Source organism: Accipiter gentilis, chromosome 21 (genome assembly GCF_929443795.1).
Source record: "Accipiter gentilis chromosome 21, bAccGen1.1, whole genome shotgun sequence".
NCBI lineage: Eukaryota > Metazoa > Chordata > Aves > Accipitriformes > Accipitridae > Astur > Astur gentilis.
The window spans coordinates 1456748-1478733 of record NC_064900.1 but is presented as its reverse complement, the minus strand read 5'-3'; the positions used below and the strand labels follow the sequence as shown (position 1 = coordinate 1478733).

Below are 21986 nucleotides of genomic sequence, written 5' to 3'. Positions count from 1 at the left end.
TGAGACAAGTATTTCTAATGTCTAATATTTCTGCTATTTATTTCTGTTCCTCAAAGAACAGATATCTCTAACTGGACTTCCACACATCCTCTGCAATCTCTGAAAATACTCTCTGTATCCAGTGAGGGAGAAGAGCATCGAGAAATGTAACTTCAGAAGAATTAAATTTGATTTACATGAGGAGACTTTCATTCAACTGCCTTGATGGGAACCTTGTATATTTATCAGATAAAGCCTGGTTTCACTACAATCTGTTTTTTCATCACTTCTGAAAAAGGGAAGGAATGAGGCATTGCCCTTGAAAGCCAAGCAAAAAATTCACCTAGTATAGCTGTTCTGAAAAAAACTCCATATCCAAGGAAAACAAAACATATTTAGCAGTTTCTTCTTTATCTAGTCAAAGAAAAACTTTTCTCTGGGAAAGAGATGGTCAATCTCTCATTTATACCATCTGGAGACAAGTCCTGGGAATTCTTCTTAATGGCTGACACTAAGTCCAGACTTAGAACAAAGATGTGGTCTTTTGGAAGCCTAATTGCAAAGACTGACATAAGGGGGTAACTTTCATTTGCTTCTGTGTGCTGTCACTTACCATGAAGGGATTCCAAAATTTGGTGTAATCAGAAAGGACAAATCCCAATGCAACATGTTAGATATCCTCCATTATTGTTCAGTTTAATAAATAGCAATTTTAGATTTGGCTAAGCACAACTGCCTGTATCAGGAATTATAAGAAAATATAAACGGGAATAAAGAAAGTATTTTACAATGTAGGTGTCTATATCTGGTGGTAAAATCAAGAAACATGCAAAGTTATTTGATTCTCAAAGTCTGTAGCTTACTCTTTTCATACTTGAGAATTTCTATATCTTAGTGATTGTCAAAGGCATGAAGCAAATATTTAAGACAAGGTTTTCTTGAGCTTAGCCTCATCTTGTCATTCTCTAGCATGACGATCTCCCCACCTTATAATCTGTAGATGATTATAAACTTAAGTAATCTGAATTTGAGAGATGACTGGGCCATTGAAATATTCTCATTATGCACAGAACCTACAATATACTTCTGCTTATATGTAATTATATATCTGTGACTATGGATACATACAAATATGCACTTTATACACAAAAACCAGTGTACTACCTGGTATGTGTTTCTTCTAGCCTGCAAGACAAAGATTACTGATCATAGCTGAAAAGGTTACCTGGATCTGGGCTCTGTTTCCAGCTGTTATATTAGATATAGTCCAGCATGCTTCCTTTTTGATAGATTCTTTTGGGCTGCTTAGCAAGTGCAGTAAACTCTGCAGGGCTGAACAATTCAGAATTACCTGAATACAAAAGAAAGAAAACAAAACAAAAGAACAAACCACAATTTAGAGGAAATTTAGGATAAAGAATCACAAGAATAAGGAACACAACTTCTTCAAAATCTAAAAAGCATATCCCATCAGATGATCCCCAAAAGAAAAAAAAACCAAAACCAAAAAAACCCAACAAACCACACCACCCCAACATAAACAAAACAAAAAAACAGCAAGAACTAAGAAAGAAATGTTTGCAGGAATGTTAATAAGCAATTCAGGTAAGAGATCATTCCTTCATTATGATTTCAGTGTGACCTAAACACAAGAAGATACTAAGCCCATTATGACCAAACAAAAATAAGATGACAGTATTTTCCTGTCATCTTGTTTTCTGTATTTTTGTGCACTTGGAAGCTCCAACTACTTCTGTTTTCCACATCAGCTGGCACAGTGGGGCAGACTGTTGTCAGCGTTGTGTCCAGTGACATTATGAATGGGCAATTCTTATTAAAAATTTTAAAATATTGTAAAAAATTACGATTTTACACAGCAGAAAAGTTGCAGGAAAATCTGCATTTCCAAAATAAAAATTTTAAGTGCCCAAAGTACAAGAGAAAATGCCCCAGAACAGTGATGTTACAAGAGCAAATACTTGATTATGTCATGTGTGATAGTGAAGGGCTTTTTGACCCTCTAAAAGGGCACAAAACAGGATTCAATGACTGAAAAATGAATTTTATTTTTTAATTAAATTCCAACTTCTTACAAGTAAGAAAGAAATTGGAAGAGCCCACCAAGAAGCACAGCAGTTTTGCCATGTATGGCAAAAGCAGGCAGCTTAGAAAGAACAGCGTGGTACCGAATTTTATGAGAAATTCTTCAGTCTGTTTGTGGAGGTCAGAAGGATGAGAGTCAAGCTGAATCATGGTGATGACTTCTGATCGTGAAAACTGTGGACTGAATTCCCGTGCTTGTATCCCCCCCACGCACATACTCCTAAAACCTTTCTACTCCACATTAAGATTAAAAAAGTAAAGATTACCGTTCAGGATTGTATCAGGTATCTACTGGGACAAATTTGGTTTTTTCTTCATGCATACTATATATGGCTTTGGCCATCTCCAAGCACTGGCAATTGTTAATAGTTGAAAATGAGATGTAAAGTAAAAGCAGGTTTGTGCTCTGAGGTTGTATAGAGAAGTTTTCAGGCAACTGTGTTATATGTTGCATTCATATTGAAAAATGTATCAACTATCAAAGCTAGGCTCTTCCTTCTGATTAAGGATTTTTGTATGCATTCTGTACCCCTCTTCAGCATACAGCACAATCTGCAGGCAGGACTATCAAGCACTTAAAACAGTTACTAGAATGTTACTTAAACAGTTCTCTAGAATTTTAGGAAAGCTTATGGTATACTCCTCTGAAAAAATTGTGCACAATGAAAAAGTTTAAACATTTTTTTGAATTAAGATTTATGCAGTATTTAGTAACTTGCATTACATGTGATTTAGTGATCCCTTGTGTTTTTATTTTTAATGAAACTATGAAATTACAAAACACGCCTCAATCATTATGACTGATCTGCAAAACAAATGCCTATGCAATTCAGCTACACAAAAAATATTGTAGCAATCAAAAAATCACATTAATCTCCTCCTAGTGATAAGATACTCAGTGTCCTGCTGCTGCTAACTCATCTTTATCTCTGATCTCATTGTCACAGAACTACAGAATTCCAAAGGATATATTTAGACAAACCAAAAAATAAGCATTGAAAGAAGCCTCAAGATAAGGAACCTGGATTTTCACTTTGGCATAATTTATATGGAAGGAATAATTTAACACTTTGAATGGGGAACCAAAAGCTTTATGCATCTACACCTCACTGAAAGCATCTTTCTCCACACTCTTCGCATCATCTCACACCTCTAAGCGCTACCACTGCCTCCTGGATGTCCATTTCACTGCCTCCACTGCACACACCTCCCTATTCGCAGCTACTACCACTTCTTGATCCCATGTCTCCCATCATTTTTAGCAGAGTCAGCAGCCACCACAGCAAGCCTCTTTGAGCCTCTCACTTCAATCCAATTTGGTTGTGCATTTGTCAGACAGCCCTGCACCACACAAGGCATGCTTCTAGTTTGTGAACTAGAGATGGAGGCCAAGAGTCAGCAAAGTTTCAAAAGCAGTAGCCTACTCTATACTCTTCTTCCTCATATTCCCAATTAAGCCTCAAAAAAGGCTGTTGGAATGCACAAAGAGTTTAGGGAAAAAACTTTAACATAAGGTACAACAGCAGAAGCCTGTAACTGGAGCTTCTGCTCTACATGTAAAAAGAGATTCCCACCAGCCAGTAGATCACAGCTAACGCATGTATGCAAGGCACGGACTCTCTGCTCCCACAGATTTTAAAAATTGGTGGGAGCTGCTGCCTCTTGCAAAACCTACCAAGCAGCAAGATGACAACCTAGTGCCTCTAAAGCATCAGGTTTCCTGGCTCCCAGTTTAATTCCAATAGAGTGGTGGGAGTCACTGCCTCCTACCGATGCTTCTCCAAACATATGCCCAGACACAGCTACATACCATCCAAAATCTGACCAGACACTCAGTTTTGGTATATTCATCATAGACCGTCAACAGCATCAAATGTGACAGGCCTTTGATGGCCCTACCATGGCATATAATTCAGCATAAAATTCAGCCTGAGGCAGACTTGCTTTAAACAAACTAGGGAAAAAAAAAACCCCAAAGGGTATTCCACAGCTATATAAAAATCTCAGACATAGCTATGTAAAAATCACCAACAGTTTAAGACTTAACAGAAAAACTATGAAAACCACCACATGTTTTGAGGCAACTAGTGTCATCAATCCTTCACTTTCAAACTTCAAAAGGAACAAGAGGAGGTGCTTGTGAATAGGTTACCACAACTAACAGAAAGATGAACTGCAGTACAACACAAGAGAAAGTGAATCCATACCTGGGTCTGGATATCATCTCCTGTAACAATGTTCCCAACAGCTCGTAAGGCAGGAGATACAACTTTGTAGTCGTTGTGCCTAAAATTACCAAGGAAAGATCTAAGTGTTAACCATCCTGAAGCATCTCCATCTTTACATCCTCGAGAAAGGAACATCCATCAGCCAGGGGAAAACCTCCCTGCTAAACCTGACTTAACTCTCACTATCTGAATCAAAACACTCTCTGATTTTAAACTAATGGTAAGTCTTTCTAGGGTTTCTAGATATTTAGGCCTTTAGATATCATTCAGCAGCATAAAAATAAAATATGAGATTAAAAGAATACAAGTCCTTCAGAGTATAGGCATCCTTGGGAGGCAAAAAGTAATCCGCTTTAACTATGAAACACACTTAATGTAGCACACACAAAGGCAGAGAGCAAGACAAAGGAATACGGGTAGAAGCTGTGTGTTTAACCCATACAGCTGTTTGACCATCTTCTGCCATTATATGCATCCTCCCATCATCATTGTTAAGTCAGGATTGGAATAGGAAGCATGAAGTAAGGAATTTTTTTCTCAAATGAAAGCACTTCTTTATAAAAAGGTACCTTAGGTAATACATTCCACTTGTTAATCCAGCACCAGATTTGCCTCAATCTTAAAAGCCTTAATAGTCTTTTTTATTTACATCACTGAAAACCATTATTTCTTGTTCTTAGGTAACTGAATGCTCCACATCCTTCCCCTAGACCTGAAGAAACAGCTCTGAACAAGGCCAGTCTCCCTGACCGCAACTCCCACAGCTACACTTTACTGACCAATGTGTATACTCTTCTACAGTAAGGGTTTAGTCCTTGGTATTGTCGATTCTAGTAAATTTTACTCTTACGTTTCCATCTTTGATATCCTTCAGCAATTTCATTGGTACGTAATTATAACATGGACTTCAATGGCGCAGAGAAAATCCCAGTACATATTATGGATTTTACAAAAATGCAGCTGTTAGGTGCAGGAAAAAATCTCTTAAGAAATAGCAAAACTAGTACAAGAGAAGTTCCATTGTTTCTGTTACTCATGACAACTAGAGAAGACTGAACACAGACAGGTAAAATTAAAATTCAAATCTTGCTTTTTGGAAATTACTACATTTCAAGACATATCTAATTAAACTTCCTATTGCTTCCTATTGAACCTTGATTTTAGGGAAAAAACTGGATAGTACATTTGCTCAGAACAAATTTCTTACATCAGCAATTCCACAAGTCTTCTGCAGACTCCTGCATCAATCACAGCCTGGATTTTATCATTGGGGCCATCAGACAAATAGGACAAAGCCCAGCAGGCATCAGCTAATACATCTGTATCATTGACAAAGAGCAGCCAGGAAAGCACACTAAGACAAGGTGAAACCTGTAAGACATTAAGAAGAGATACATATGTTGTGCAATTAAAAGGGCCAGAAGATCTATTAACATGTCAGTTAATCTTGTATGTGACATTATAGGACTAGGCACTAGCATCTCAAGGTTCAATACTCAGAAAATTTCCCACCTAGGCAGCACTTCTGTGCAGGGCTGTAGCTGCACAAGTATGGCAGAGCATGGCAGCAGAAAAGCGCTATGAGAATTCTTCAGCCTCTGCAGTACAATGTCTGGCAACTTGAATTCATACTTGTCCACTAAGATGTGCCATACTTTGCACTACAGCAGCCAAGACGTACAGAGTTTTGTTCCTCTGTGGTGTGGTCATCTCCAGTACAGGAACAGTAACAAAAAGCTAGGAGACAGCTATATTAAAACAATGGTTGTAAATGTCCACCAAAAGGACTAAATACATTCAAAAACTTCATCTGTAAGAAGTCCATACGTTGTATTCAAAAACTTCATCTGTAAGAAGTCCATATGTTGTTTCAGAGAAATTCTGAAACATTTCTGCTACTGAGTTTAAGGTTCACCACACTCATTGCTTATTTGGCTACCACCACCTTACAATACATTTCCTTTAAAGCATCTCTTACCTTGGCAAAATCTGGAGGAGGATTTTTCCCTCTGCAGAGGTTGGATAGCGCCCATACGGCATTTCGGGTCATAGTGAGACGGTTCTGTTTTGAAAGCAATCTAAAACAAACCAACAAAAAATTCCAACCTTTGCTTTTTAAAAATCAAAGCGAGGCAACCCTGTAGGATCAACTTCATGAATCATTAAAATGTAAGTTCAGGCCTCCATTTCAACAGACACCAGGGCAAAACATGTTAGATTTTTTTTCTATAAAAATACACCCTGAAGAAAATCATGCTTGATGGCTGGATACTAACACACATGCTAGACACATGAATCCCAGCACCTCAACAAGAATAACAACTATTACACTAAAAGTGCATTCATTTAATTGCTTAGATACTGATGTGGCAGATTAACAGTCAAAAGGCACAGGAACTGTGACAAAATTACTCTAAGTAGAAGGACCTGCAGGTAGTTTTGGAGAGTACTGTCTTCACTGAACTGCATTTTTATGTCAGTCTCAGACCATCAGCCCCACTTTTACACTTGTGCATGTTAACTAGTAAAGAACAAAACATATCCTCAGAAAATGTGTATAATCAGGTTTAGGGTTTCCCAAATACTCAAGACAGTCACGTATCTCACAGCAAGCACCATTTACAAACTTTCTGTGCACACTGGCTCCAGTCCTGGCATATGAGAGCCTTGCCCACTGGGTTCTTGTTAGAACACCATTCTACAGACCACCCCAAACCAGTCTTTTCCTGCAGTTGTTAAGGGGTGGCATCCATACACCAGCCACAGGGTTCAAGTTCTGCTCCATAAGGCACAGGAGGCCCCATGATGTGATGAACCATAATACTGAGACCTTTATGAGATCTGCATACCAAAACTGCCCTCTCACATTAGGACTATCACACCAACCAAAGCTGTGTCAGCCGCTGTTACACTCTAAGTCCCCTTATGTGAGACCAGTCCTCACACAAAGACACCTGTGGAGTTGGTTAATTAAGTCAAACACAGCATGAAGCCTCTAAACAAGGCACTTTCCTGACAGCTTAGAAATGACTAGCCAATAGTGCTCTTTGGCCTAGGAGGAATGCAGTGAGGCAAGACCTAGTTTTTCCACAGCTGTAACAACTCGGTTTCTTTTTCTCATAGGCATCCCACATTGTAGCAATGTCTTTATGAGAGTACTGGAAAACTCCACTGCTGCAAACAGAGTTTGCAAAGAACAGAGATTGAATAATCCTAATTTGGACATAACACAAGATGGCGTCACTGTTTCAGCAACACTATGGTCCTTCAGCAGAGGATCATCAAGATAATTAGCAGACTAGAGAAATGACACACAACAGGGGGGTTAGAGACCTCGATTTGTTCAGCCTTAGAAGGACACTGTGTAAGGGGAGCTATAACTGCTGCCTACAACAGTTTAACAGAAAAGAGAAAGCCAGATCCTTCTCAAAGGTGCATAATGATAGGACAAGAGGCAACTGTCACAAGGTGAAACATAGAAAATTCTGATAAGAAATCATAACATTGTTTTTCACCATGCCATGGTCCAATACTGCAATAGCTTGCCCCAAGTGGTTACAGAATCTACCTTTGATGTTCCAGATTTGACTGGTTAAGTAGCTGAGCAATCTAATCTGATCTCACCTGCTATGAAGAAAAGCTTTGACTAGATGACCTCCAGAGGTGCCTTTCAACTTAAATTATTCTATGACTCTATAATAAGCCCAGGCATCCACCCACTCTGTAGAATAAAATAGTTCCAGCTTAGCTGCTCCTAAAACACTTTTCCATTTTAGCTCCATTACAAAAGTAGTTCAGGAGTCCCCCATTAAAAAGTCTGATTACTCCACAACAAAACTAATCGCTATTATTCTTCAAGGCAAAAACCAAACTTCAGTCTTACCAGACACTCAAGCAAAATTCTAGAAAACATATGAAAACAGACTTACTGCAATAAAGGGGGCAGGATATTACAGTCCAATACATAGTCTCTGCACATAGTGCTGTCTCCAGCAATGTTGCCAAGAGCCCATACTGCCTGCAACGAAAAACAGAATAGTAATTGCTTTTATTCTCACAATTCAACCAGTGCTGTGTATGTATTAGAGTGGGAGATACTCTGTTCTCACTGTTAGATCCTGGACAATGTACAGAAGGGGAATGCATTCTGGTTGAGTATTACATATATACACCCAAGCTCATTATATGATTCAGGAATATTTACACAGATCTAAGAGGAATACCAAAACAGCCAACATGTATGTCTCCAAAGACTTCGCAGGCAGACATAACCTTGCTCTGTCCACAATAGAAGAGATGAGCTTATCTCCTCAGGCTGAGTAATGTACTAACTCTACACTCCTCCTGGTTCAGAGCTGGTTCAAGTCCAGATGTTCATAGCACAGGTCAAGCAAGTTTGTATCTACCCAAAAATGTTTGTGTGGAACAGCCCATATTAGTATTTCCTAAGAAGCCATAAAAGCATGCGTTGTTTACACAGTCATATTAAGAATGCTGACACCAACTAAGATGAAAATGGAATCTATACATGAGATAAACCAATATTCAGAATCAAAGCATTCAGATGGGCATTGGCATATATTCTGTAAGAGAAAGCTATACAAGACAGAACCCGTGTTGCCTATTAGGACATATGCATGGCAAAATGCAAGACATGTTTTCTCCCTTGGACATCAGTACTACTGTAACCCTTCATTTTGAGAAGAAAAGATCTAAAATACCAGAAGATAATTAAGGAAGCATGAAATCCATCTTCTGTAATATCATGAGAATAAAAGATTTAATTGATTTTGATTTATACTTTTGGTTTAAGTGGTGGTTTTGATATCACTGTCCACTAATAAGAGTTTTAACTGAAAAAAATTAAAAGTAGCCTTTCTGAAGTATAAAAGCCATTTTATGACTTCCATGTGATTTACAAATGATACTTTGTAACCAAGAAAGTGCATGAAACTGTCATTTGCTATTTATTTCAAGTTAGCAGAGGACCAAGTTCACATCAAATGGATACATATATCTGCTTATTTGGTAAGACCCGTATAATGTCTATACAACCACTGGAAATACTTCCAGTAGTGCACGTAGAGGACAAAAGCAATCCTATTTATCACGGACAGCAGCTGAATGTCCTCGCCAGGTTTCTCTTCAGTTGAAGACAATGTATTTATTTGCAGTAAGATGTGTTACAGTGTGTAACTATTTCTCCAACTGAACATACATAGGTTCCCCACACAAAACAAGCATGTTTTTCTCTCCCTATCTCAACTTTAAATAAATTGCTCCTCTAAAAAAATTGACAGAATAAACAAAATTTGTTACCTAAAGTAAATTCTCAGATAATCTGAAATAAACTCATTTATTCATTATCGATACGATGTCAATTGATTTGTTGCATCAGATTTCTACTGTAACATGTTTTTAAACGGTGACAAAAAGATGCCACTTCAAAAATCAGACTCCAACCACTCTAGAGGCCCAAAACCACTAGCAAATCCTGCAAAATTAATACAGCTAAAACCAGATGTAGATACAAAATGTAGATACAGATGTCAGCTTGCTAGATACAAAATAAAAAGGCTCCTCCTCTGTACCAGTATTACCAATAACATAGATCAATCGAAAGTCCCTAAACTGCAAGTTGTTAAGAGACTAGGGGACTATTCTGGGGAAGGATTAGTGTGTTTTGTTCTCCTACTGTTTTTCACGCTTCTGCTGTCAGCCACAGAGACACGGCACCGGGCTGTACTGACTTTCCTGTGAAACAGCACAGCCACTACTACACAATGTTCCCCCAAAACTGATCTTCATCGTGAAAACTTATTTTTCATACCAATTCTTATTATTTTATTATTATGTTATGACAAAAGTTTGTCTGAAAAAAAAGTATAACCTTGGGTCTGGCAGCCTCATGGACTTAAGATGGAGAAGGCACCTAGCTACTCGAAAAAACTTGCTTAAGAGACAACAAATGCCACCTCCTGCAAAATGTCATTTGTATTAGAACTATAAGAAGCCACACTTGTTGCTCACTGCAATGATTGTATTTCTGCAGCAATGAGAAGCCCGAAGAATGAATCAAAGATTTCAGCTGGTTCTAAATAAACTTGTGGATCTTCTAAAAATGTTTAGGGGTGAAAAAAAAGTTAGAATTTGCAATAATTTCCTTTTATTGAACATATGGGTAATTTCGTATGAAGATACAATCTCCTTGCCTGGACACCCTTACACATGTTAAAACACTTCTGGAAGCCGTATGTCACTTGTCTGTGGACTTTGTTTCTGCCATTATAGCAATATCTATTTTTAGGGTTGACAGCAGTGATAATCACTTAATCCAAGAATCCATTCTGACCCTGAATGACAGACTGGTTTTGCAACAGCAAATCTCACATCAAAAAGACTGAGCAGAGAAGTCAAATAGCATCTCTACTGCTTTCCCACTCTTGATTTTTTTATGGCAAGAGAATTCTGGCCAAGTAGCCTGATATCACAGGACCTGGGGTAAGAGAAGATGATGCAAGAAATCCTTCTAATGATAATGACTGATAGTACACAAGACGCTAAGAAATTGAAATATCTTTAGAAAAATATGCAAGGTTTTATTCAAAAAGGAAGATGCCTTTCCTTAAGGAGTTACTTCAGCTCTTCAGATAAGCGAGGAACATAAGTCAAGCTCATTTAAACTCTTCTCATCAGACACTGCTATAAATACAAAGCTCTGTCATGGTTCCCACAGACGACATGTGAACAATGACAAGTGTCTTCAGGGTCTGTTTGTCTGAATAATGTTCAATGATTTCTACTGCTGCTTTTGTGCACTCCTCAAGATGTAAATGGCTTGCTTGCCATAACATGTTGGCTTCATTCTATACATCCCAAATGTTTTATCTTCTTTTCTGGATAGTTGCAGAGGTAAAAGGATATTTAATTCCATTAAGTTTCAGAGTTTATTAAATAAAAAAAATATTTTACTCTCAAAAAATTTCATTTCAGTACTTTCAATATCTGCATTCAGACCTGAAGATGAAAAGAATCTGCAATTTTAAGATTTGTAGTCCGACTTTTTAACCAACATCTTAGGTAGCAAAGTTGTGTGTGAACTGAAAATGCAAATGCTGTGTTGTCAATTGCAGCTTCTATTTTTATACACCTGTATAAATTTCTATTTATGGCTAATAGTGGAGTAGGGATTGTTGCGGGTCTCCAGTTTATTTTACTCATTATTAAACTCCAGTGTTTTTTTCCTGCAGTGCTGAACAACTTCAGCAGTCAATAACAGTAAAGTGCAAGTTTTGTAGAGTACTTTTGAGCCATATGGTGCCTTCTGTGAATAATCTGTGTGCATTCTGACAACCCTCCACTTTCCCCTGGATTCTGAAGGTTCTCAGGCATTATTTCATTAGGGCTTTGGATATTTAAACCAACTGCTAAACCAACCACCAACAGTGCATAGAATCTGTGCCTCTTGGTGGAGAAGAAGTATTATGAAGTGAGAATCAACACTTTCTCTACTTTCGGTTGCTGACCTGGGAAATGGATCTAATGCTGGGATGAAGACAGTGAAGATGAGCTTGCATACAAGTGTGATTGGATAAGTGGACACAAGGAAGGATATCGTAAGGCCACATTCCTAGGAGATGACTTCTACTATGCCCCAACACAGAAAACACCTTTCTTTCAGTGGCTGGGGTGGTCATAGCTCCTTATTTCTTGCATCTCATCCACCCAAACATAGAACATAGCTCATACTCATGCCTCAACTGTTCTTCCACGTTTTGATTACTAAGACCTAGTTAGTGGGACTGCTGATGTAAAAGCCAAACAGAACTTGGACACCAGACTCACAGGTCACCTGTGCCAAACAAATGATAGTTACCAAAAGGAACAGTAGTACAAGTAGGAATGGAAAAATACCGAGAGGAAAAAAAACCAAACCATTGGTTGCTTTAGCTGAAAACACAAACATTCCCAGAGGAGAACGGGGCAGCTGGGGATTCTCCTGGCACGGGCTGTCCAACAGAACATAATGACACATATCTGTCACTGTGAAACAATCTCAATCATCTCAGACAGGGAGCATAATGCCTTGCATGGTTTTTGAAGGAAATTCAATGTTCATCAAGGAAACCCAAGTTGACATCTGGGTTTTAAATATATCAGCAAGGGAACTCAGAAAAGAACTGCAGCTAAGACACTGCTGAAGCTAGATCAACCTTAAGCATGTCTGAAGGGCTTTGGAGTCCTTCAATATAAATAATTTCAGGCTGGCATATCTAAATTTCTAGGTGTCTTTTGGAAGAAAAAAACTTTGATAAGTGGAAGAAGGCTAGGACATATGCCATTGACTAAATCTAAAAATCAGTACACCAAAAACAGAACCGGTAGAGGTGAGGAGATGTAGCCAAAGCGTTTTTCACAGATAATGGACACGTAGCTTCTGTAATAAACTCAGTTTCTCTGATGGGAAAAATGGATGCCAAATCATTTGACCACTGATCACAGAGAAAGACTGATATACAATCTGAGAAAGACTGATATACAATACAAACAATGAAATAGTTAAAGGATGGTAAGGTAATTAAATGTCAGCCTGCATAGCTTAATGGGAAACAGATCTTGCAAAAAGACATCTTGTAAAGAGATATAATTTCATTAAAATACATATTGCTTAATAAACATAAAGATTCCCTCACACAGACTTCTATAAAACTGCTGATTTAGAATCACACTAGACTCGGAAACTAGCATATGCAAAAGAAACAGTGCAACACATTAGATTAAAACTAGCTTATAAATATGAAAAATAACTGTTGGGAAAATCATGATCAGGTAAGGTAAACTGGTATCTGTTCCTGAGCTACTGCTAAGGGCAGTTTGAAATAAGACAAATTCAATGCTAAGTCTGCGAGACTGACTTACTGTAAGACAAAAACAGTGGATAAAAATTAGCCAGTAAATCAAATTAAAATTTGGGGTTTTTTTTAGTTTATGCTATGCTACATATTCAAAATTATATTATCACTAACATTTCCTTCGACAGAATTAACATCTCACTTAGCACAAAGAATGGCTTACTAAACACAGCGTTCAATATTTCTTTTTCTCTTCATCCTTTACCATATGGTTGTAGGGCTAGCTTCTGGCCCATCTGCCCTGAACATGTAGTTTTATTTTCTGTATTTTCCTGTATTTTGTAATTTGTTGCAAATGTAGCAACAGTTGCTTGCAAATAATAATCTTCACAGTGCTACTGTGAGACAAAATAAGAATCATCGTTTTACAGAGGAGAAAATTATGGCCAAGTATCTCCCAGTTTCAGGTATCCAGCTTGAGAAGTCCAGGACCAGATCTGCTCAAAACACAGACCTAATTACAAAAGTCACTTGCAAAAGTGCCGAGTTGTCCTCAACTACAAAGCGAAATAGAAATATTTCACACTGAGCATTCAAAAAAACACAGAATTAGTATCCACTTACAGAAAACTGATATAAGCAAATTGTCTAGCATCAGACACTAAGCAGTAGATAAATGTATCTCAGAAACCTGCAACTGCCTTAATCATAAGAATCTCTTCCCTTTTCTCCTTCATCCACTGTAATGTGTTCCAACTTTAACAAACAGGGCCACAGTGTGACAAATAAAAGCCTCCTTTACTACCCACTGATTTGTTACCAGGGCAACAATCTGTACATATACTGAATGAGATGAGAGTCATCTGGAAAAATACTATGCAATTGTGTATTAATGCTATCCTGTAATGCAGAAGTACGAGAGCTAACTTTTAAGTGCTTAATGCTTTTAATTTTTGTCTTAATAGATACTATGGTGAAGTGTTTGGTATTTTTTAAAGTTGTTGGAAAAAACAGAATTTATTTCACATTGGCCTGCATCAAACCCAGAGTCAGCTGTGAGCAGTGCTGCAATCTCTACACCTGCAGCACAGAAACCCGCTATGAAAAGGTATAGGTAACACTTCGCAGTGGTACATCTTCCTTCTTTAGCACGGCTTACTACAGAGCAATTTGTAACTAGTATTTAGAGACTTATTGGTAACAGAAGGATCATGGATTCAGCACCTGAATTGCATAGAAAAATATTTTGCGGTAATTACAACCCACTCTGCCTACCTGCAGTCTGAACTTTAACATGTCAGCAGTTTATTAGGAGGCAGAGGGGGAAGGAGACAGATAAACTACTTAACTGTGGCCCCTAAGCTCTTCTGTTAATTCACACATCTTAAGGCTGAAGGCTGCACAACTCATTCTAAACAGGTTCGCTCTTCCCACCTGCTCTCTGAACATCAGCAGGGATGGTAACAACAACCTAATAAAAAAAACAAGTTAGCTCTTGCACAGAAGATCATTAGGAGCAAAAAACTGGAGTAGCCCCTACCACACTCAAAGCATCAATCATTCTGCAGGAACAGCACCATACAAGTGATGGCTGAATTTGGAAAGTAATGCCACCAATTTCAACCCCCAAAACACAAACTCTAAAAAGCATCACATAGCTAAGTCAGGATGGATTTTCACATGGGCAGAACATAGCATTCATCTGCCATTTTGGCAAGCTCCCTATCACATTTCTAGTTTCTACAACAACAGACAGACTCATTTCCTCAAAGGAAGCTAAAAAAATGGACAAAAAAAATGTCTTATTTCCTTTAGTATCATTTTCTCAAGCACCTGAATTCAATTTCTCTTAAAAAAAACTTTTCAAAAATAATTCATCCTGAGACAGACCATTGAAAATGAAAAGTAACAGAGTGAAAGAACTGGAAAGCTATAAGCAACTGAGAAAATAAAAATAAAAATCTGTCTGTCTTGCGGAAAATGTTAGGCAACCTTAAGTACAGGTGGTACATTCTGAGCCAGCTATAAGAAAGAAAGGCAAGTTACACAAAGCGATCCAATGCTTATGAGTCGGGACTTCTCCAATCATGCATCTCAATACAGCCAAATGCAAGGTCAGACATCTAGGAACAGAGAATAGAGGTCACACTTACAGGATGGAGAACTGAACCCTGGAAGTCAGTGACTCTGAAAAGAACAATGGATCATATTGGATAATCAGCTTAACCTGAGCTCACAGCCAGCTTCTGTGGCAAAGAGTCCGCAAAGACATCTTGGATATTTACACACCAAAGTATCAAGTAGAAATTAAAATGAGGTACTATCTCTGCAAACAGCATTGCTGGAACAGTGCTACTGGAATACCCAGTGCTTGTAATTTCACCACCACAAAAAGATATTGAAACAAAGAAACGTTCAGAAAAGGGTCACCAAAAAAACAAACCAATCACCTCAGAAATAGCCTTATAATGAGAATTCAGAGCTTAATTTAATTTGCTCAAGAAAAGCTCAAGCTATGGTCTGTAAGTAGCTATAGGAAAAAACAGAGAGCTTAATAATTGAGTAGACAGTGAAACAAAAGCAAATACCCGGACCCAAAGCTAGTCAAATTTGTACAGTAAAGGTGCATGGTTTCAAGTTAATCTTAATCCTAACTGAAACTCTATTTGTTAACGTGATTAATATTTCATCACCCTAAGTCTTCAAAGCAAGATTACATGTCTGAAATATGTCCTTGTTCAAACACAAGTTATGGGCCTCATGTGGAAATTACTGAGTCAAATGTTTCATCTGTGCTTTACACTGATCCCTTTGGGCCTTAAAAGAATATTCATCTACTCTGTAAGGAAGGTAGAGAACAAACTATAATTTTCTCTGTAGAGAACAAACTACAGTTTCCACTCATGCTTTATCTTCAGGAGAAACAAGCATGAACTTTCCATCTGTAAAGCAATTTTGTAAACAAGACTTCTTGAATTCCTCAATACACAGAAAAACATTAACCCATTAGAGATCATAATGCATTACTGCATTGGCTGTGGTTAAATATATCATTTCCAGAAAAAGAAAAATACAGTACTTGCTTAGATATTTTAAACACACACTAGGTACAAAGGAACTGTTGTGCAAAACTGCCAAACACTACATTTCCTCTAAAGGCTTTTGGGAAGGGAAAGAAAAAAAACCAAACAAAAAAACGACCAGCAAAACCAAAACAAACCAACCCAAACAAACAAAACAAAAAACCAAAACCAACCAAACAAAAAACCCAACCCTACCAACCACCACACACACAAAAACCCAACACCATTCTTAATCTTTACCTGTTCCTGTACATCTTCAAACTCTGAACTAAGCAGCTCTATGAAGATGGGGACGGCTCCTGCTTGGATCACTATTCGAGTCTGAAGGGAATTTCCCGAGGCAATATTTGTCAGCACCCACGCAGCCTCAAACTGGAAAACAAAATACAAAAGAAAGTTTACTAGGAACCTTCTATGCCACACCAAAAACGAAGACTAAATGCCTTTTAAAGACAGAAAGAATTGGCGTAGGAAAAGCATGAGATATTATTAACACAGACAATTTGCAAAGTAAGAATTAGAATCATAGAGTTAAGAGTTACTGGTTATCACTTAAAATCAAAATTTGCAGAAGTTCCTTATGAGAACAAGATTGGGTTTGCTGTGGCTTTTCAAATATTATTTTTTGCTACGCAATTGTGTTAGTTTTGGTCTGTTGTACTTCCTTTCCCTACTAGCTAAGAACCAATACACAAAAAATGAGTCTTCCCACAAGACACCTGATACCTGCATTCACTGAATCAGCAATGATATTCCTGAAGATGCACGGAGACACTGTCAACATTGTTGGATAAAACTCAGTGGATATAAAGGAAATAAAAGCCATTTAAAAAAAACAAACAGGAAAGGAGATTGAATGAAAAAAAAAAAAAAACAAAAAACCCCACACAAATGACTTTGTGATCACAATCTGGTAGAACTCTGCAACCACAGCAAAGTACTCCTCTCCACCTGGTGATCAGTATTGCTGCAAAGAGTTATTAGAGTATGATGTTTTTATTCAATACTGTAAGCAAAACTGAGATCCTGAATTAAAAATTTGCATTTTTTAACTGTTTTTGCAATTTATTTTTATTTTAATCTCAACTTGATAAAACATTATCTTTTTAAGCTGAAATGCAAATTTTAACACTACCTGATATAGACCTCAGAAAATACAGATTCTAGAAATCTAGATTTTGGTAGATTTCTGCATGCTTTTCAGTCCAAAAATTATTACACTACACTAGCAAATTTAAATCCTATCAGATACATTCAGAATCTAGTGAACAAAGACTGCTAAAAGCTGAATGAAAAGGTAAAAAACAATGAACAATAAAAGTAGAAGTTGTATGCTATAAATGATGAATTTTGACATTACCAATGAATTTTATTAAATATTAAAATTTATTAAGTTTTATTTCCAGTTAAAATCCTGATATACTTTCCAAGCCTAGCTATCTCTTAAGAGCAGCAAGGACTTATATTTAGGATCTAATCACAAAAGCAACTCCTGCTAAGGAGATGCACAGAATCCCGAAACAGGCCTGAAATAAGAACTCAACAATTAAGCCTAGACTTGTAAGGCTTTTAATTTTTAAAGTGTTATTAATTATTAAAGACTTCAGTTTTAAAAATACAATTAATCCTACCCTCCTGATCAACTAAAGGAGAAATTATATCCTGGTAACATGCCATCAGAATAAACGATTCCAAAATACACTGTTGTAATACAAAGAGCATGGGCTGCAATAAAGCAGAAACACACAAAGTCAAAACTGCAAGACTCATCATTAATGAACTAGAAGCAAAACGTTCAGGCCAAAGCTTAAGGCCAACATAAAATGTACTTGCTTTCCTGTAATTGTACCTTCTCTGAAGTGATTTTCCAGTGTTTTGTGATACAGTATTATTAGTCATCTTTCAACCACAGAGGTTTCCTACCCGTATTTTAGAACTTGCCCTTTGGCTTCCTAATGGATGCCACCAGGTTGTACTCAAGTTTATATTTTCAATGCTTTGTTACAAACCCTTTAGGACAAGCTCAGCAAGTTTCAACTTTGACTGATTTTTGCCCTTTCTGTGTAAAAATCAATACATGTTACACAAGTACAGCCATGAGAATTTGACTCAGTCTACAACTGCTTTTGAAGTTTTTTAAACAAGAGATGTAACTGCATTTGATGAAATATCCTCTACCTTTATTTTCCCTTCCTATTCAAATATTAGGAGCTTGTTTCCCTTTATGTGCCTGTCTTCGACTTCCATGCTAGAGCCCTATAAGTAATAAAAGGCATTTTTTTTATATCAAATTGGTTACAAACTTTCCACAGTTGCAAACCAACTGGCTTAAATCCGATACATACGCGTAGTTACTGTCCACAGACTCCTCAAAGGTAGCTAACAGACCTTTGGAATTCTGTGGATATCAATTTGAAAAGTAATTCCTATAAATGGAACCTTTTCTCTAATGTGTAAGAAAAAAGGTATCAATTTTGTGCATAACTCCACTCACCAAAATTTGGATTTCACATGGCATTAACAAACTTGTTGCCTCATGCATTTTGAAAGAACACTGATTCTAACCTCTATATTGTATTTAATGGTTACCTGTTAACATTTTTTTTCTTTACTAAATTATTTGTTTTCTTTCTTTTTCTACTAACCCAGCAGGAACTCTGACCAGAAACAAGGACAGGTCAAAATGAGACAAAGCTCCAAGAAGCAAGTCTAAGACAAATTAACCACCATTGCAGCAAACACAATTTAGTTTTTCAAACCAAACCAATTAAGTTTCACAGTTTCTATGTTTATCATTATAGATTCTAATTCTAATTCTAAACTTTTTCTAATTTAATCGAAAATTTAAGTCATAATTCTGAAGATTTAAAACTGTCTTCAGTTAGTACAAAAAAGACAAACATTAAAGTTTAGTTTAATAGCTTTTCATCTGTTGAGGTCCCAATTTCAAACTCTGTTTTTGTTACATGACAAACTGTAAAGAGCCCATCCTAGCAATCACACAATGCAACTTAGACATCTCTCTCTCTCCTGTCCTCAGAGGCCTTGCTAGAAATCGTGAAGATAAAACAACTTTTTTAACCTAGAGAAGAAAAAGAGAGGAAGGACAGCTAATTAAAAAAAATCACTGATTTCTTTCTACCTCATTTGCATCACCAAATGCCTTCATAATATAGGAACATAGATATATTTATATTTGTATACCTGTAATGTACAGTTTTCTTTTCGTTTGAGGAACTCCACAAACCTGGCCACCACTCCTGGTGTGCTTATGACTTCATCTATTGGGGGATTTGGTTCTATTTAAAATAAAAACCAAAGTTAGATACATTCATTTCTTTGTAGGGAAATTCTCAAATTACTGCATCAAAATAATATCCAAGGACATACGGACTCCTCTTTTCTGAGAGTGTGTTCTTTTTTCTACAATGCTGCTTTACCTTTACTAAAATGCAATGGATGCCTTTCTGTCACCATAAGAAGTCTCCAGCCTGAATTTTGAGGTAATGAGGTAACATGATTCAAAACACTAACGCACTCAGTAATTCAGGCAGACCAACTTTAGAGCAGCAGTTCTGTGAAGTCACTCTGGCATGCATGCATGCAGAGAAACTTCAGCATATCAGCATATTTGAGCCATAGAGACACTCCCTACAATATTTAAACTTACATTCAGGAGTAGACATCACATCTGCATCACTTAGTAGTTACAAAGATTTCAAGAAAAGAAGTGACTATTACATACACCTGCTGACATTTTGCAAAACAGAGCTTCATCCAGAAATCTGTGTATGAAGCTCAATCTTAATTGCTGTCAAAGTAAAACCATATGCCAGGGACACTTCTACATTTTTTCCTAAGTAATTTCAGCCCTTACCTTTAGAAAGAAGCTTTCGGAACTTCTGGGTGGCTGAAAGCTGCTGTTCTGGACTATTGGAGAAAATCATCTCGATCATATCAGAGGTGATGACTGCACTCTAGGATTCAGGTGGGGGAGACAGAATGAGAGTGATAGAGAGCAAGAGGGAAAACAAAACCTGGGATTAGTGGTAAAAAGGTTACAACATTTGTTAAAGTGGTATCAAGTTTATCTCTTACTGAGTTAAACCCAAGATAAGTCCATTATGGACAACAAATGAGTCATCATATTTGTACATGTACATAAGCAGCATCATTCTTAAGTGTAGATTTGTCTGTAACAGCTAACAGCTCCAACTGTTAAGACCCTGAAATTAATGACATTTAAAATAGTAAACTGCATAATGGTAGTATCTATCTCAATTAGATAGGCTCTTTTCCTTATTTTTACCATCTAGTCACTTCATGTAAGCTTCCACACAAACAATTAAATGGTATTTAGGACTTGTCTGGCATTTAAAGACTATCTTGAAGAGTAAACCAATATAGTCTATTAGTGATGTATCACATTGTTTATGGGCATGTCTCTGTTTCACAGTAATTTTCAAGGCTGGTATAACCACCAACAGAAACCAAGCCCAGCCTGATTTCTACAAAAACATCAGTGGCATACCCTGAATACAGACACAAGTGTGAAGATCAGTGGTCACACTTTTCAGTGAGAACTGCACTTCCCTTAAACCTCTCTGTTACAGCCCGAATCCCTTATCATTTTTCTTTTCAGGGAGAGAAATAAGTAGTAAAGCAACAGGAAGTAGTAAAGCAACAGGGAGAAAGCAGAAAAGCCTAATTTCCACTAAAAGTTTTTTCTGTAGGATGAAATTCCAGCTTGGAAAGGAGTTTAAGGATACATGCAGCTAGATAAGCTAGGCCTAGCTGCGTTTCCAACACCATAGCTAAAAATGGTGCCACTTGAAAGTCCACTAACAAAGATCTCCACTAAACCCCTTTTTACTTTGTAAACTGCAGTAACACTTTGCCTGGTTTGCATTTTCACATTTATGAATTTCAGATTAAAAAACCCCAACAACTCTGGGCAACAGTTGAAAAAATCACCCATAACGGTGAGCATCAAAACCAGGAAGTAATCAGCTTGCCTGGAACAATGACATTTTATTTAATTTTCTTGAAAGCATATCCACTGAGCAACCACTCACTCAACCCGTAACATTCTTTCTCATGTAATCTGTTTCAGGGCAGTTCACTGAGACAGGTGTTTAAGAGCTATCCATAAGCTCTTTGAATGCCACTCTTCACATTCTTCTGGAATTCCATTCCCCTCAAGTCACTGCACAACAGGCCTGCCCAGTTTCAGCAAACACTGTATTCCCTTCTCATCACTTACAGAAGTCATCTCCATGTTGTTCATCTGAGCCTCATGGAAGCCACCATCCGACATCACTTCCTCCTCTGCTTCCTCTTCAGCTGTTGCAACATTTCGGCGTTTAAACAACTAAAGAGAGAAAGCATTTAATATATATTATATAGCAAATATATACAGAGCATGTCATGTTAGGCTGCAGTAAAAATGACATATTCTATCACCTGAAAGAAGCTAGCATACTGGCTGCAGGACTCCTCCTGACAGTAAATGGAGAAAGTTTAGCTAGTCATGGAGTAAACGAAAACAGCAATGAATGTGCTAGAATATTGCTTCCCAAAATTTCTGAAAAATTCTCACTGATCTTCCCTTCTCTTCTTCACATTCCCCCTCCATCTACGAGCTATCTCTAGCTTCCAGAGGATAATGGGGCTTAAAGACCTGAAAAATTGCTGCGTATAACAGATCTTTGTAGAACACCTGCAGAGGCTGGGATAAGTGA

General features: G+C 37.4%; 1 protein-coding gene across 3 annotated transcripts in view; it reads right to left on the bottom strand.

Annotated features, from left to right (window-relative positions):
* The window catches only part of KPNA1 (karyopherin subunit alpha 1), a 62432-nt gene that overhangs the window by 25719 nt on the left and 14727 nt on the right, over positions 1-21986 (bottom strand). For all 3 annotated transcript variants that reach the window (XR_007509101.1, XR_007509102.1, XM_049825011.1), the window contains exons 3-11: positions 21509-21616; positions 20123-20222; positions 19450-19544; positions 16486-16617; positions 8240-8328; positions 6289-6388; positions 5518-5681; positions 4290-4368; positions 1205-1330 (exon numbers count right to left, since the gene is read on the bottom strand). Coding sequence is in view for 1 of the 3 variants with exons in the window: in XM_049825011.1 (XP_049680968.1) it covers positions 1205-1330; positions 4290-4368; positions 5518-5681; positions 6289-6388; positions 8240-8328; positions 16486-16617; positions 19450-19544; positions 20123-20222; positions 21509-21616 (993 nt within the window). In the remaining 2 variants the exon portion in view is untranslated. The remainder of the gene's footprint in view (positions 1-1204; positions 1331-4289; positions 4369-5517; positions 5682-6288; positions 6389-8239; positions 8329-16485; positions 16618-19449; positions 19545-20122; positions 20223-21508; positions 21617-21986) is intronic.